Below are 12,586 nucleotides of genomic sequence, written 5' to 3'. Positions count from 1 at the left end.
GGGCCGCAGGGCGCCGGGGTGCCTTTTGGTGTCGGGAAATCTTACCCACTGCTGGTCGCGGTTGGAGGGGTCCCTGGTTCTGAGACAGCAGGCATCGTCAGGAGCGTCGAGGTGGGTCCTTAGGTGCTGGATTCGGGATCACAGTCGCCAGGGGGGGATGTCCTCGCGGTCTTTGTTCACTCCAGCACTGGCCAGGCTTGGCGGGTGCAGAGTGTGCAGGGTTCGCGGTTCCTGGCTGATGCCAGGGGTCAGTTATTTGCTTTGAGCAGTACCACTGCTCGTGGGAGTCCCAGGTAGTTAGAGTCACAAGGCAGTCAGGTCCTCCGGGGTTTTTGAAGTTGCTGACCACTGGGATGCCGGGGTTTAGCAGGAGCAGGTTCGAGGATCGACAGGTCGGTAGGGCTGGGGCCAAATCAATTGGTGTCTTCCTCTTGTTAGCAGCTGCACGGCAGGTCTTCTTGTTCCTTGTTCTTCTTTCTTGTTTCAGAATCTGGATCCGAGGAAGGAAAGTTCAGGGTGCCCCTAAATACTAAATTTAGGGGCGTTACAGGTAGGTAAAGGGCAGGGACCAATGGGTCCCGTCCCTGGGTGGGTACGCCCCCTATCCGGTCACTCTCCTGTGTGAGGAGGCAGTAGCCTAATCCTGATTGGGCAGGGCTCCCCATCTTCAAGATGGCGAGAGCCCGGGGATGTGCTTCACCTCGCCTCCCCCACCTGAGGGTTGGAGTCGAAGACCTCTTCGACTACTTGCTCTTCTTCTGTTTGTGGAACACGAACGCCCAGAAGACGCTGATAGCGACGATGAGCGCTTGGAGTGGCACTGCGACCGATCCCAGGTACTTACGGTCAACTGGGATCGAGACCATCGCAGCATCGCATGTTGAGCAGCAGGGAGCTTGAGGAACCGCTTCCTCAAGGCCTTGGGGTGCATGGTGAGACAACTGACACAGGTATTGGCGTCCTGGTTGTGCTTAAGGCACCAAACGCAGACAAGTTGTGGAACAGTCACCAACATTTGCCGGTGATCTGCAACACAGGGCTTGAAACTAGCCTTCCTTGTGGCCATCCCTGCGACACCAAAAGAAAAAATCTCAAAAATCTTTGACAAGAGTATAACATTTTTTTTTAAAAAGTCATTAAAAAAGTCACTAGGGGTAGCTGACTGGTGTGGAAAGAAAATAACTGAGGTCAGCATGCTGGGGTAGCACCTATATAGGGATGGCGTTCCTCACTTTAGGCGCAAACAACGCCACGTGGAGGCGATCAACACCACCTACCGGCTTTCAGGGGTACTGCTCATAAAAAAAATTCCGATCCAGTCTGACACCTGGGGATAATTCTAAGGTAAGGTATCTGCAGGTAGAACGCTCTATCAGATACAGCAAACATGTGAATGGAATGAAAGCTGACTTTTAAAAAGCCAGAGTGGATTGAAATTGTTTCATCATGTTTTTTTCTTTAGATATGTGTCTTCAGCTCCTTCCTAATAGATTGTGTAACAGAATGCATATTTGGCATGTTTCAGGCTTCCAAGGAAGGACTGGAGCAATGTGAAATAAGTTCCTTCCTTAAAGCGGATTTGGGATCCCTGTATCCATTCATTTTGATGTTGCAGCATTGTTATTGGCCCCTAAAATAACCCCTTGCATTAGCTTTCACAGCTGTTGTGAACAAAAACATCCTATTTGGTTGTTGTCACAACCTTAAATATCAACAAAGAATGTGCCATGGCCAATGTTGTATGGAATTGGCACGTATATATTATTGCTTTTAGTTTAACCACTTTCTTCTATAGTGCCTATTTTATTGATCTTTACTTTGTCTTTAAGTGCAGGTGTTTCTCAAAAAACACAAGCATTTTTAGCTGAAGACTCATCTTCTGGATATACAGAATCTAAAAATCAGAGTAAACAATAGTCACTTTCTCTGGACAGTTGATCTCGGCAATTTACAAGGTTCAGAATTTAAATTCACATGAAGAGCTCCCTTCCAAATAGGCTCACCCACTGTTACCCAGAACAGCTGGATCCAAGATCTTTGCTGCTCAGACAGTATGAATTTATTTAAACTGTGTTGGCTACAGACACCAATATCCTGCATTCAGACCCTGTTCCCACATAATTTGGCATGTGCCAGGTATCTTGAATATGGATCAATAGAATTTAGAAGTGCTCTCTTGATTGAGAGGAAAAGCAACGTTAGTGGACTGTGAGACTCAGCAGAGGTAGTTCGCAACCAGTTGCCACTTGCAATACTGACATTGACCAAAGGAAGGAAACCTATTACCCATTTATATTGGGCTTTGCATTCTGATTTCAATGGCGAACGTAATAAACTAAGAATCAGGTGAGCAGAGGATCTGGGACAGGGTCTCTGTGACAAGGATTGGGAAAACACACTGGAACACCCAACTCTGGTTTGCAAAAATGCTAGCTTCAAACGACTGCAATTCCACCTCCTAACGCTGGGAGACTCTTTGGCGCAGCGGTCGCGCTTTATAAGTCTTTGTTGTTGTTCTAAATAGAGCTTACCGAACCTCTCGGAGCCTGGGAGTGATATACCAACTTGTGAATAGTCAATGCACCAGATGACGTTCAGTAGAGGCCGGGTCTTATCATGTGATGTGGTACTGCCAGCTGGTTATGCCTTGATGGAACAAAGTTGTATAGAGTTTGGTACAAACAGGCCGATTAGTCCTGCTTAACCCGAAGAGTTGTTTGCTGGTCTATAACCGCACCCCAAAAATAGGAAAATGGGCAATAGATTCTTCATTATGGCCCTAGTTATAGCAAAGAGAACATTACAACAGCCTGGAGGTCCCCCAGGGGCCCGAGTAGACAGAAATGGGTTGGGCTAGTCATACACTGGGCCGAGATGGAGCTGGAAACTCCCCGTGGAGAAAACTGAAAAGGATTAGGCAAGCGGGAACACGATCATAGCTGGGAACGGGTGTTATCTGCATTCTAGGAGTCAATAGATCTCAACAAAAATGGAACTTGAAAAACGGAATGAGGGGCTTTTATTACATACAGTAGAACGGCAGTAACCGTCTCAAAATGGGATCTCTCATATGGGGAACTGTCCAAACGAACTGTTATACACATGAGGCCAATGGTGATTGGTTCAACAGTGGAGTCCTCCCCCTTCCCCCACCCTGGGTTCCGCGTTGCGGGCCCATTGATTCCTTGGTCTAAACCTATACTAATTTTGATGCTGGAAGAGCATTGCCAACCTGTTGACATAATATTTATGCTATTGCTGGGAAACTGTAGCCTGTAATGATATTAGCATCCATATAACCAACATATTAATAGCATGTCATGGGTATTAATGAATTGCACAGAATGGCAAATAACGAGACATTGGTATAATGGAACGCTGGCAACATTGGTAAAGTTTTTCTTTTCCTAAAATATAGTAAGTGGGTATCATAGCATCAATCTGACTAGAATAGGTATTCAACATCTCTGCCACCCGATCTGTAAAATGTCCGTGGCTTTCGTAGACTTTGTAGAATATTTGGTGATGAATCCTCATCAAGGATTAAGATTTGTGCTACAAGGCACATTTACCCACAGACTTATTGTCCAGTGACTGATCACAGAACGTCTTGGAGAAAGTTTGCTTGTTTGTGAATCTGCAAATGTTTCTAGCTATATGTCTCCTATTACAGCAGAAGGCAACACAAAGCTGAGTCCCCTCAAGAGGGGATCTATGCTTGACCACCGAAGGTGAGGATTATCATTATATGGCGTGTGGTTCTAGCCTCACGAAGGTAATGCAGATGGCTGGTAAAATTAATGGAATACTCCTACGAAACATACTTATAATACCTGTGATATTTCCTAAGTTCCACATTGTCAAAACCATTTCAGAGGATTATAGGGCAAGCAGGAGTTACTGGGCCCAACCATGGGTGTTGAGACCCTTTGCTACGGATCTCCCGGCGCCCCAACTACTATAAAACCTGAGTAACTGGGCCAAGTACTACCCCTTTTCGCCACTTGACTCAGTGGTAGCGTGGGTCTGGAAGAGACTCCCAGAAGAGGCCCACGCTAGTCTCCATGAGACAAAAACTACATTTGCATTAAGTGTCATCTTTAATGCTAAGTTTGTACTAGTCCCAAACAGGCATACTGGTCAAACAGACTTACCAGACATGATGGCAGCTGGCAAGTGCAGGAGGACTGGTGTGCCTCTCACCGTGCTTCGGTCCCCTAATGCGGAGAGTCCATTAACTCTCGCTGTTGTTTCCTGATGATGTGTCGGGCATCCTTCAGTCTCTTGGTGGCTTGCTTTGGTGTCATACGTCCTCCCCCATGGTTCCTCGCAATCAATAGGTGTTCCTCACAGCAGCCGGGACAAACAGTCCTGCTTGTGGTCACAGTGGGGTCACTGGAATGGTGTCTCAAAATGGCAACAGCCCTTAATTCACTGTGGCCCCCAACTGCCATACAAGGGTCGCAGACTTGTGCTACAGCAACGGTGCCGACCAGGCTGGGCATCACACTTTGCATACCAGGATCCACTCTGCAGGATTCTGCTGGGCCTCACCCCTGTCATACACTCTCCTTCTCCCCAGGTCCACTGATCTTGGCAGGCAGGCAGAAGGTTGGTGCTCCAGGCTCCGGGCAAGTGGTCTTGATCCTCAGTGATGGTACCTCACCCAGCAGGGAGACTTGCAGAGCTTAGTCCCTAATCCTGATTCCAGTAGGTAGAAGTCTTGGTGGTCTTCGCCTCTGTAAAAGCTATTGAGCAAAGTGAGGGACTCATGTTTCCACCTTTACAGGCGAGATCCAGACACAAATGTGATTTAGTGTGTGATCCTTTAAACTTCAGGTCATGGGTGTCCGGTCCTTTGAACAGCTCTCTCCTCTGCACTGCCCTTAAAGGGACAGTCTGCCACAGCAGGAGTGGCTCCAGTTTTGCATGACCCACAGCACAGACCAAAGGAGTACCTGGGGTGGGGGGAGGGGAGGGGGTGTCACACCTGGCTGTTAGCTTTTACTGAAATATGTATCATATAGGTTCAAAGGCCATATCAAGATTCCATGGTCCACAGTGCCAACCTTACCAGGTTCACCTTCTCCCTGACAATGAGCCCAAGCCTCTCTTACCGGTAACTTCCAGGAATCAGAGACTTTTCATATTGACACAGGATGCCCTGCTCTCCTTCCTTCAGTGTGTGCGTGTTCCCACCTCACATTTCCTGTCTGGGGTTTGCCGTTCTCACCTCCACTAGCCTTTCCAGACCCTCTGTTTCCAAAATGGAACCCACAGAGCTCCATGTCATGTACCACTGACAGGCAAACACGTACCATGTGTTGTTCGTCACTACACACAATCCAGCCAGGCCGTGGGTGAATTAAGTACACAGCCATGGAACTTTAATTGGGACAGTAGGCACCACTCCAGTGACACAGGTTAAAAGGCCTACTAAACACGCTACTGATTTATACTGAACAGAAAAAGGGTATGCTGCCACCACTATGCCCATGTGTCTTAACTCCCAGTAAGGACAGTAGCTCTTTACCATTACGAGGGTAGTGTTTAGTGGGCCCTTCCCAGTCTAACAAGACTGCATTACCAGAAGCCAGGCCTAGGTCATGACGCACATGTGTGACCCGTGTTTGTACATAACCAAAGGATCCAGATTTCCATGCAGCTGGGGCACTTAGGTAAGGCATGCATGTCCGTCGTCTTGCAGGGGATGTTTCCGGCCCAACACACACATATCGCAGCAGCTAATGCTTGGCTTACTTACCTGCCTCATCAGCAAATACAAGTCATAAACTGACTTCTCCTTATAGATGGGAATAATTGTGGTTAATCAACTCAACGACACTCACCTTGCCAATGCCAAAAGAATAAAAGGCTAATTTGGCCCAGTTGGGATTCAAGCCTGGAATTCTCAGGGTAGATACCTATCTCAGTGAACTATCGGATTGGTTTGTCTGCAAGACTTCATTAGAAAAAAATATGTACAGCAGGTAATATGTAAAGCAGGTATGCACATATGTACCTTGGGGATAAGTACAAGGAAAGCAGAGAGGCTTTATGGTTATGGTTCATTGGGCACTAAGGCTTGACCAAGGCTTTCACACTACAATTAAAAAAAACATTAGACAAACTAAATTACCTACATTGTTCAAGGGCTATGACATCCTTGTTAAAATCTCTTACACAATTAAAACGAATTATAAACAGTGCAATTCGTATAAAATACTAGTTTTCAATGTTTGCTGTGAAAGAAAAATCTTTGCGCAATACAAACTTCATCAAAATTTGCCCCATTTCGTATTATAAAAGTTGCAACACTGTGAAAAAAGACTCGCCCAGGTTTTTTTTCCACACGTTTAATATCTTTTGTGTGTCCCCCAGATGCAAAAGCAATGCAAAAAGAGTGCAGTGTTCACAACTTCAGTTTCACCTTCTGTAATTGTTTTATGCAAATTAGCAGTTATCCTTGTCCTGGGTAAAACAAGGGTAAAGAGTTACAACGTAGGCATTTGTTCTAGTAGAAAGGTGCATGCCATAAAATGAACAATATTATTTATACTTCAGATTTCATACCTCTGTGAAATATTTGTTCCAAGACCAAAAGGTACAGAGCTTCCGCCAAGGTATACGGGGCAACATCTGAAATGATTCAACAAGACAGATTTAACAGAGGCAGTCCCAGAAGGCCACACTGTGGCTACTTTCAACTACTTTCATACAGCCCTATCCATTACACTGAGGGGATGTTCTCCCAAGCGCAAGCATGGGCAAGTGCCTTGGTCATTCCCTCACAAACCTCTGTGCTTTTGTCTCGGGTTAATTTCCCTTTTCGTGATTACTCCTATGATGTTAACATGGCCTACAGAGTGGGGAAAGTGGATTGGAGGGCTAAGAATGGTAGACTCACCATGTTGAATTCATTGGAATGCCTCCTGCATACTATGCCCGCACATCTAGACTAATGAAAACATTTCCAAGACATAAAGGCACAATGTATGGGAGAAGAAAGTGAAGCAGTAACAAAATATTCAAGAATAATTATTTCTCACGATGGCCTGCCAAACTGGAGCATCTGCTCTTGGACTGATATCCAAAGTGTACTTGCTGCAAAAGAATAGGAGGTTAACCCATTGCCTTAACTGTGATGGAATGAATGAAGGGATAAAAGGATCATTCAAACACAGCTGTACTCCAAGGTGCAAGACTTCGCCCAACACGCGATGGAGATTTTCAAAGCCACTACGATTAGAATATTCATTGATTGGAGCACAATTCTGCAAAAATCCAAACAGAATTATCTACAATTATCTGAACGTTAGGAATATGTTTATTGGAGTAATCAAAAAGTGTTATCATCAGGATATATTCAGTCCAGGAATAAGAGGGACCTGCTGTGCAGCAATTTCGCAAATTGAGCAGCGTAGCATGTTAACCAAGTACTCTTTCCCCATACACAAGGACTTGACTAACTACAAATCCTATGATTACTGAAGTCACATGATCCAGAGCAATCCCAAATCTGGAAACATACTAAAGAAGAGCCAGGCCCATGAGATGGAGATCCGCTGCATTCGATGAGGGAGGGGTGCACATTTCTAGCATGAAGGAGGATTGAATACTTCAAACAGCGTGTGAAGAATTGTTTCAAGCCGAGGGAGAGGAGTAATCCAGCAAGGAGGAACAAAGGAGGCCTAAAGCCAAAAAGGCAAGGACAGCATTGACAACCGTTCCTGATGCCCCTCTCAGAGGATAATACGCCGATCACTATCTATGCTCGTTTCTCAGGCCCCATGTTACAGCTGTGAGGGAGTCCCTAAGACAGCAGCATAACAATATAACTACCATATGAAGGTAAACCAAAAAGTTATAATCAGTATTTTCTTGTTGGAAGTTTGAAAACTTACCATTCGGCCCTTTTATCTAATAGGTACAATTGCACTGGACCCCATGTCTCTATTCAGCAACATATTTATGAATTTTAAAAAAAAAGAAGAAGACAACCAATGTATGTATGGACTTTCCTCAATCCTTTACACATACTTCTGAAGAACCATTGTTTTGACACTGACTGGTTTTCCTGTTCCTACTGTAGTGTCCTACATCAAAATTCTTTGCCTTGAGGAAGACCTTCGCCAAAAAAGCAGCCCCATCCAGAAGGTCGAAACGCTTCAGAGAATACAAGTGGGTTGAGGGAGACCAGTCCCATAATGGTAGAAAGCCAACTCAGAGAAATAGCTTTGATCACCTAACATTTAGATGGGGCATGTTTGAAAGCTATTGCTCCAAACTATTGACTTTTTGAGAAAAAGGGAATTGAAGATTTGATATAAGGACCGAGATGTTGGACACTTTTCTATGTTTATGTGTAAATAATTGATGTATACAACGGACACTTTTATATGTATACGTCTTTGTGATGCTTTTGATGCTTTTTCTGATCCTGTTATTTTTAGTTATGCAAGTATTACCAGTACATGTATGATTCAGAAGGTAAACTTGATATAAATACAATTCTAAATATGTCAACAGGTAACTATGCGCAGTGTATGACTTTATGACTGATTTAAGAATTTAATGAAGTTGAGCTGAAGTAAGTTTGCAAGGGTGCACAGGGGAGATGAAGTAAAATTAAGTTGAACCCAAGTAATGGGTGACATATACTCGAAGAGAACATGAGGTATTTGAAGAATTTGCCAAATCCATGGTTGTTGGGGGTGCATAATGTTTCTTATTCAACAGGATAGTGGTACCGGGATCCTTGTGTACCTCACCTACAAATGTGTTGATGCAGATAAACATGTCCAGAGGCTCTCTCTTTGCGAAGAACAAAGCCATTGTAGAGTGGGCTCAGCTAACCGGGATAACTGTAACCAAATTATGCTCAGCCTGTCGAATTCATGGATCAGTCGAAGGGTCAGGTCTTGCGGTTCCTCCTGAACATGTGCATGGTCTGGGAGCATCTGATGTTCACAGGGAGCTCGTTCCAGGTCTTGGCTGTGATGTAGGAGAAGGCTCTCCTGCCTGCTCTGTTTCTGCGGATGACCTCTGCCAGGGCGAGGTCAGCGGAGCGGAGGTTCCTCTTGGGTACGTGGAAGGAGACTCTCTCGTTGAGGTATTTTGTTCCGATGTTGTTGAGGGATTTGTAGGTGTGGATGAGGAGTTTGAAGGTGACCCTCTTCTCGACGGATAGCCAGTGGAGGTCTCGTAGGTGTTGGGTCATGTGCTTGTGACGTGGTATCCCGAGGACGAGTATGGCTGCGACAATCGGGTGGGGATCCATTTGAAGGTCTTACGGAGGATGCGTAGGCAGTTGAAACTGGTGGAATCTACGGCGTTGATCTGGCGGTTCATGGAGAGGGAGGAGTCGAGGATGATGCCGAGGTTTCCTGCGTGGTCTGTAGGGGTTGGTGGCTTCCCGAGGGTGGAGGGCCACCAGGTGTTGTCCCAGGCGGAGGTGCAGGGTCCGAGGAGGAGGATCTCGGTTTTGAGTTGAGCTTCAAGCAGCAGTCTTTCATCCAAGCTGTGACGTTCTTCATTCCTTCATGGAAGCAGAGTCTGGTGTCTTCGGGATACTTCGTGAGCGAGAGGATGAGCTGGGTGTCGTCGGCGTTGGATACTATGCTGAGCCCGTGCTGTCTGGGAGGGGGGCCATGTAGATGAGAGTGGGGCTGAGTTATGATCCTTGGGGTACTCCGCAGTTGATATCGGTGGGCTCGGAGAGGAAGGGAGGGAGTCTGATCCTCTGGGTTCTGCTGCCTGAGAGGAAGGATTGGATCCAGTCTGGATCCAGTCGAGGGCAGTTCCTTGTATCCCCGTGATGTGAAGTCTGGTTGCGAGTGTGCGATGTGAGACGGTGTCAAAGGCTGCGGAGAGGTCTAGAAGGATGAGGGCCGCAGTGTTTCCCTGGTCGAGTAGTATGCGGATGTTGTCGGTGGCGGCGAGGAGGGCAGTCTCTGTGCTATGGTTGCTGCGGAATCCAGATTGTGAGGCGTCTAGGATGGAGTTCTCTTCGATGAAGGTGGTCAGCTTGGCGTTTACGAGTCTCTCGGTGACTTTGGCTGCGAAAGGGAGGAGAGAGATGGGCCGGTAGTTTTTCAGGTCCGATGTCTAAATCCACTGCAACACGGGACAAAGAGCCCAGAAGAGGTTCCTATTTTGGCTTGTCATCCTTTTGTGGCAGAAAAGTTCAACTTTGTGAATGTACTTAGTTTTGTTGTTTTATACAGTGTGAATATGGACAGAGGCCTTACAATGCTTAGAAGGTACAAGGAATAAATTAGAAAACTGCAACTAATTTACAATATTATAATACAAATCAAGCAGGATGTTTACAGCAAATTACAGAATATATGATATAAAGGAAACAGAAGGCATGAAATTACAATACGCAAACCAAAACCCTAATTTCATTGGCTCATCTTTAGCAAAGAGAATCAGTTTTAGATGGGATTTACTTCAGCCATGTTAAATATAGAAGAGAAAAGGGTAGACTGCCACAAAAAGTGTGGTTTGTACTAAAACAGAGGAACAGACAATCTATGTCATGCTAAGTACACAAAGGTTAGAGAAAATCGATCAGTTGATAAAAAGAAACTGTTAGAACAATGCAATTTAAAACAGTCAACAAGACACTTAAGTAGTCCAGATTACAAGTGACGACCAAAGAGAGGCAGTATGAGATTTTTCTTAAACATCACGTGAGAAGCAGTAGTGCAGAGAAAAAGGATAATGAGCTCTATACATTTAACTGCATATCCAGAGTAAAATTGTCACAGTCCTCTGCTTTTCAATGGTGGTGGTTCGAGAAGGAGAGCTGGCCGGCTATCTCTCAGAAATATGGAGTCCGAGATGTTCGTCTTCTAATCAGATATTGAGGCGTGCCTCTGTGTATCGCACGCCATTTCGTAAGTAGACGTAACTTCAATGGGTAGCCAATATTGGAGCACCTTCGCAAAGGCACTTTGGAGTAGGTAAAGTGATATTCCTGTACTATTTTTACGTGCTACTACATGTTTTTGTGAATTGGCCCCAAAAGATCTAAAATGGGAATATTCATATGCAGTTTGTACAAATAGAAATGACTGTACCCTGCCTGCACTTTTATTAATGTGAGTTGATATTTTGGGACCGATTCACAAAGAAATGTAAAAAAAGGGACTGCTTTAGTACTCATCAATGCTTTTGTGAATTTGCCCACAGTGCCTTGAGATTGGGAGAAACGTGATCACATTGCTTATATCCAGTAACAAAGTGCGCTGCCACATTTTAGGCCAGAACATGATACAGTGAAAAATAGGAAGGTGGTTGAAGGAGCTCCACAAGTTCTTATGTCCCCTGACAGCCTCAACTTTGTATGTTTTAAAGGAAAATACATTTAGACACATATTGGAAGTAGAGGGCAAAGCGGTCGAAGGTAGCAATAGGTCATTAGTTATTATAGAAAATTAGTATAGGATGTAGATGCTGTGGAAAGTATTCACCCAATTCGATTAATTGGTTGTGAAATGTGTGAGCTTACAGTTAATTTAATTTTCAAATAGCTCAAAGATAAGTCATTCAAATGATTCCACAAGTGGCAATAGCTGCCATATGAAATGTCCAGCTATATAATTTGGGAATGGGCCAAAGACAAACATTTATTTATTTTCACCAAGTGTAACAACTTCCACTTCGAGGTACGATTGGGTTCTGCGATTACAACAGTAATAATATTGCGTTCCTTTTTAGGTAGAAGCCAACCAGACAGTTTGCTAAAGACATCTTGGGGACATTTGGAAAGCTTGGTGTTTACTTTTCTTTCTCTGACTTCAAAGTGAGAGGATTTATGTGACAATCATGCTGGCTACTGTGGGTGTGCTGTAGGAAGGCTCCAGAGTGTTATTTTTTCCAGCACACAACAAGATTTAAATGTCTGTAAATGAACTGGTCAGATATTTAAGCATGTATCCGAATTAGGAAAACACAAATTAAATCAATACTATTGGTGATGAGATTTCCACACATTTTCATTTGTGCTCTGTATAGTTTTATCAGTAAAACTATGTCTGTGCTAATATAATGGGTATTTCAATTGAAGTTGTGTTGTCTGTAATGGCAGTGGGCTACCACACCATGCACACTCAACGCCACTGCACTCTACTCTGCACCACTCCATGTTACTGCACTCCACTCTATGCCACTTCACTTTCCTTCCATTCACTCTACTCTATGCGAATGCTCTTTAAGCCACTATACTCTGACCCACTGCACTCAACACCACTCCAGTGTAGGCCACTCCACAACATTGCACTCTACCCCACACCACTCCACTCCACTCTATGCCACTTCCCGCTACTCTGAAACAATAATCTACTCTTTGCCATTCCACTCTATGCCACTACAATCTACACTGCACCACTCTACACCATTCTGCTCCACTGTGCTCTGTGCCACTCTTCTTTAACCACTGCACACTACACCACTTTCCTCAAAACCAATGCATTCTAAGCCACTCTATTCTACTCTGCACCACTGCTCTCTATACCAATGCACTCCACACCACTCTACTATACAGTGCTGCACTCTACTCAGCACCACTCTATGCCAA

General features: G+C 44.8%; 1 protein-coding gene across 1 annotated transcript in view; it reads right to left on the bottom strand.

Moving 5' to 3' along the window:
* The window catches only part of CFAP418 (cilia and flagella associated protein 418), a 173,386-nt gene that overhangs the window by 22,953 nt on the left and 137,847 nt on the right, over window positions 1-12,586 (bottom strand). The window contains exon 4 of the mRNA XM_085605224.1: window positions 6,574-6,639. Within this exon, the coding sequence (XP_085461350.1) occupies window positions 6,574-6,639 (66 nt within the window). The remainder of the gene's footprint in view (window positions 1-6,573; window positions 6,640-12,586) is intronic.

This window comes from Triturus cristatus, chromosome 5_1 (genome assembly GCF_964204655.1).
Source record: "Triturus cristatus chromosome 5_1, aTriCri1.1, whole genome shotgun sequence".
Classification (NCBI taxonomy): Eukaryota; Metazoa; Chordata; class Amphibia; order Caudata; family Salamandridae; genus Triturus; species Triturus cristatus.
The sequence above is the reverse complement of the archived record's forward strand: the minus strand, read 5'-3'. Positions and strand labels throughout refer to the sequence as shown.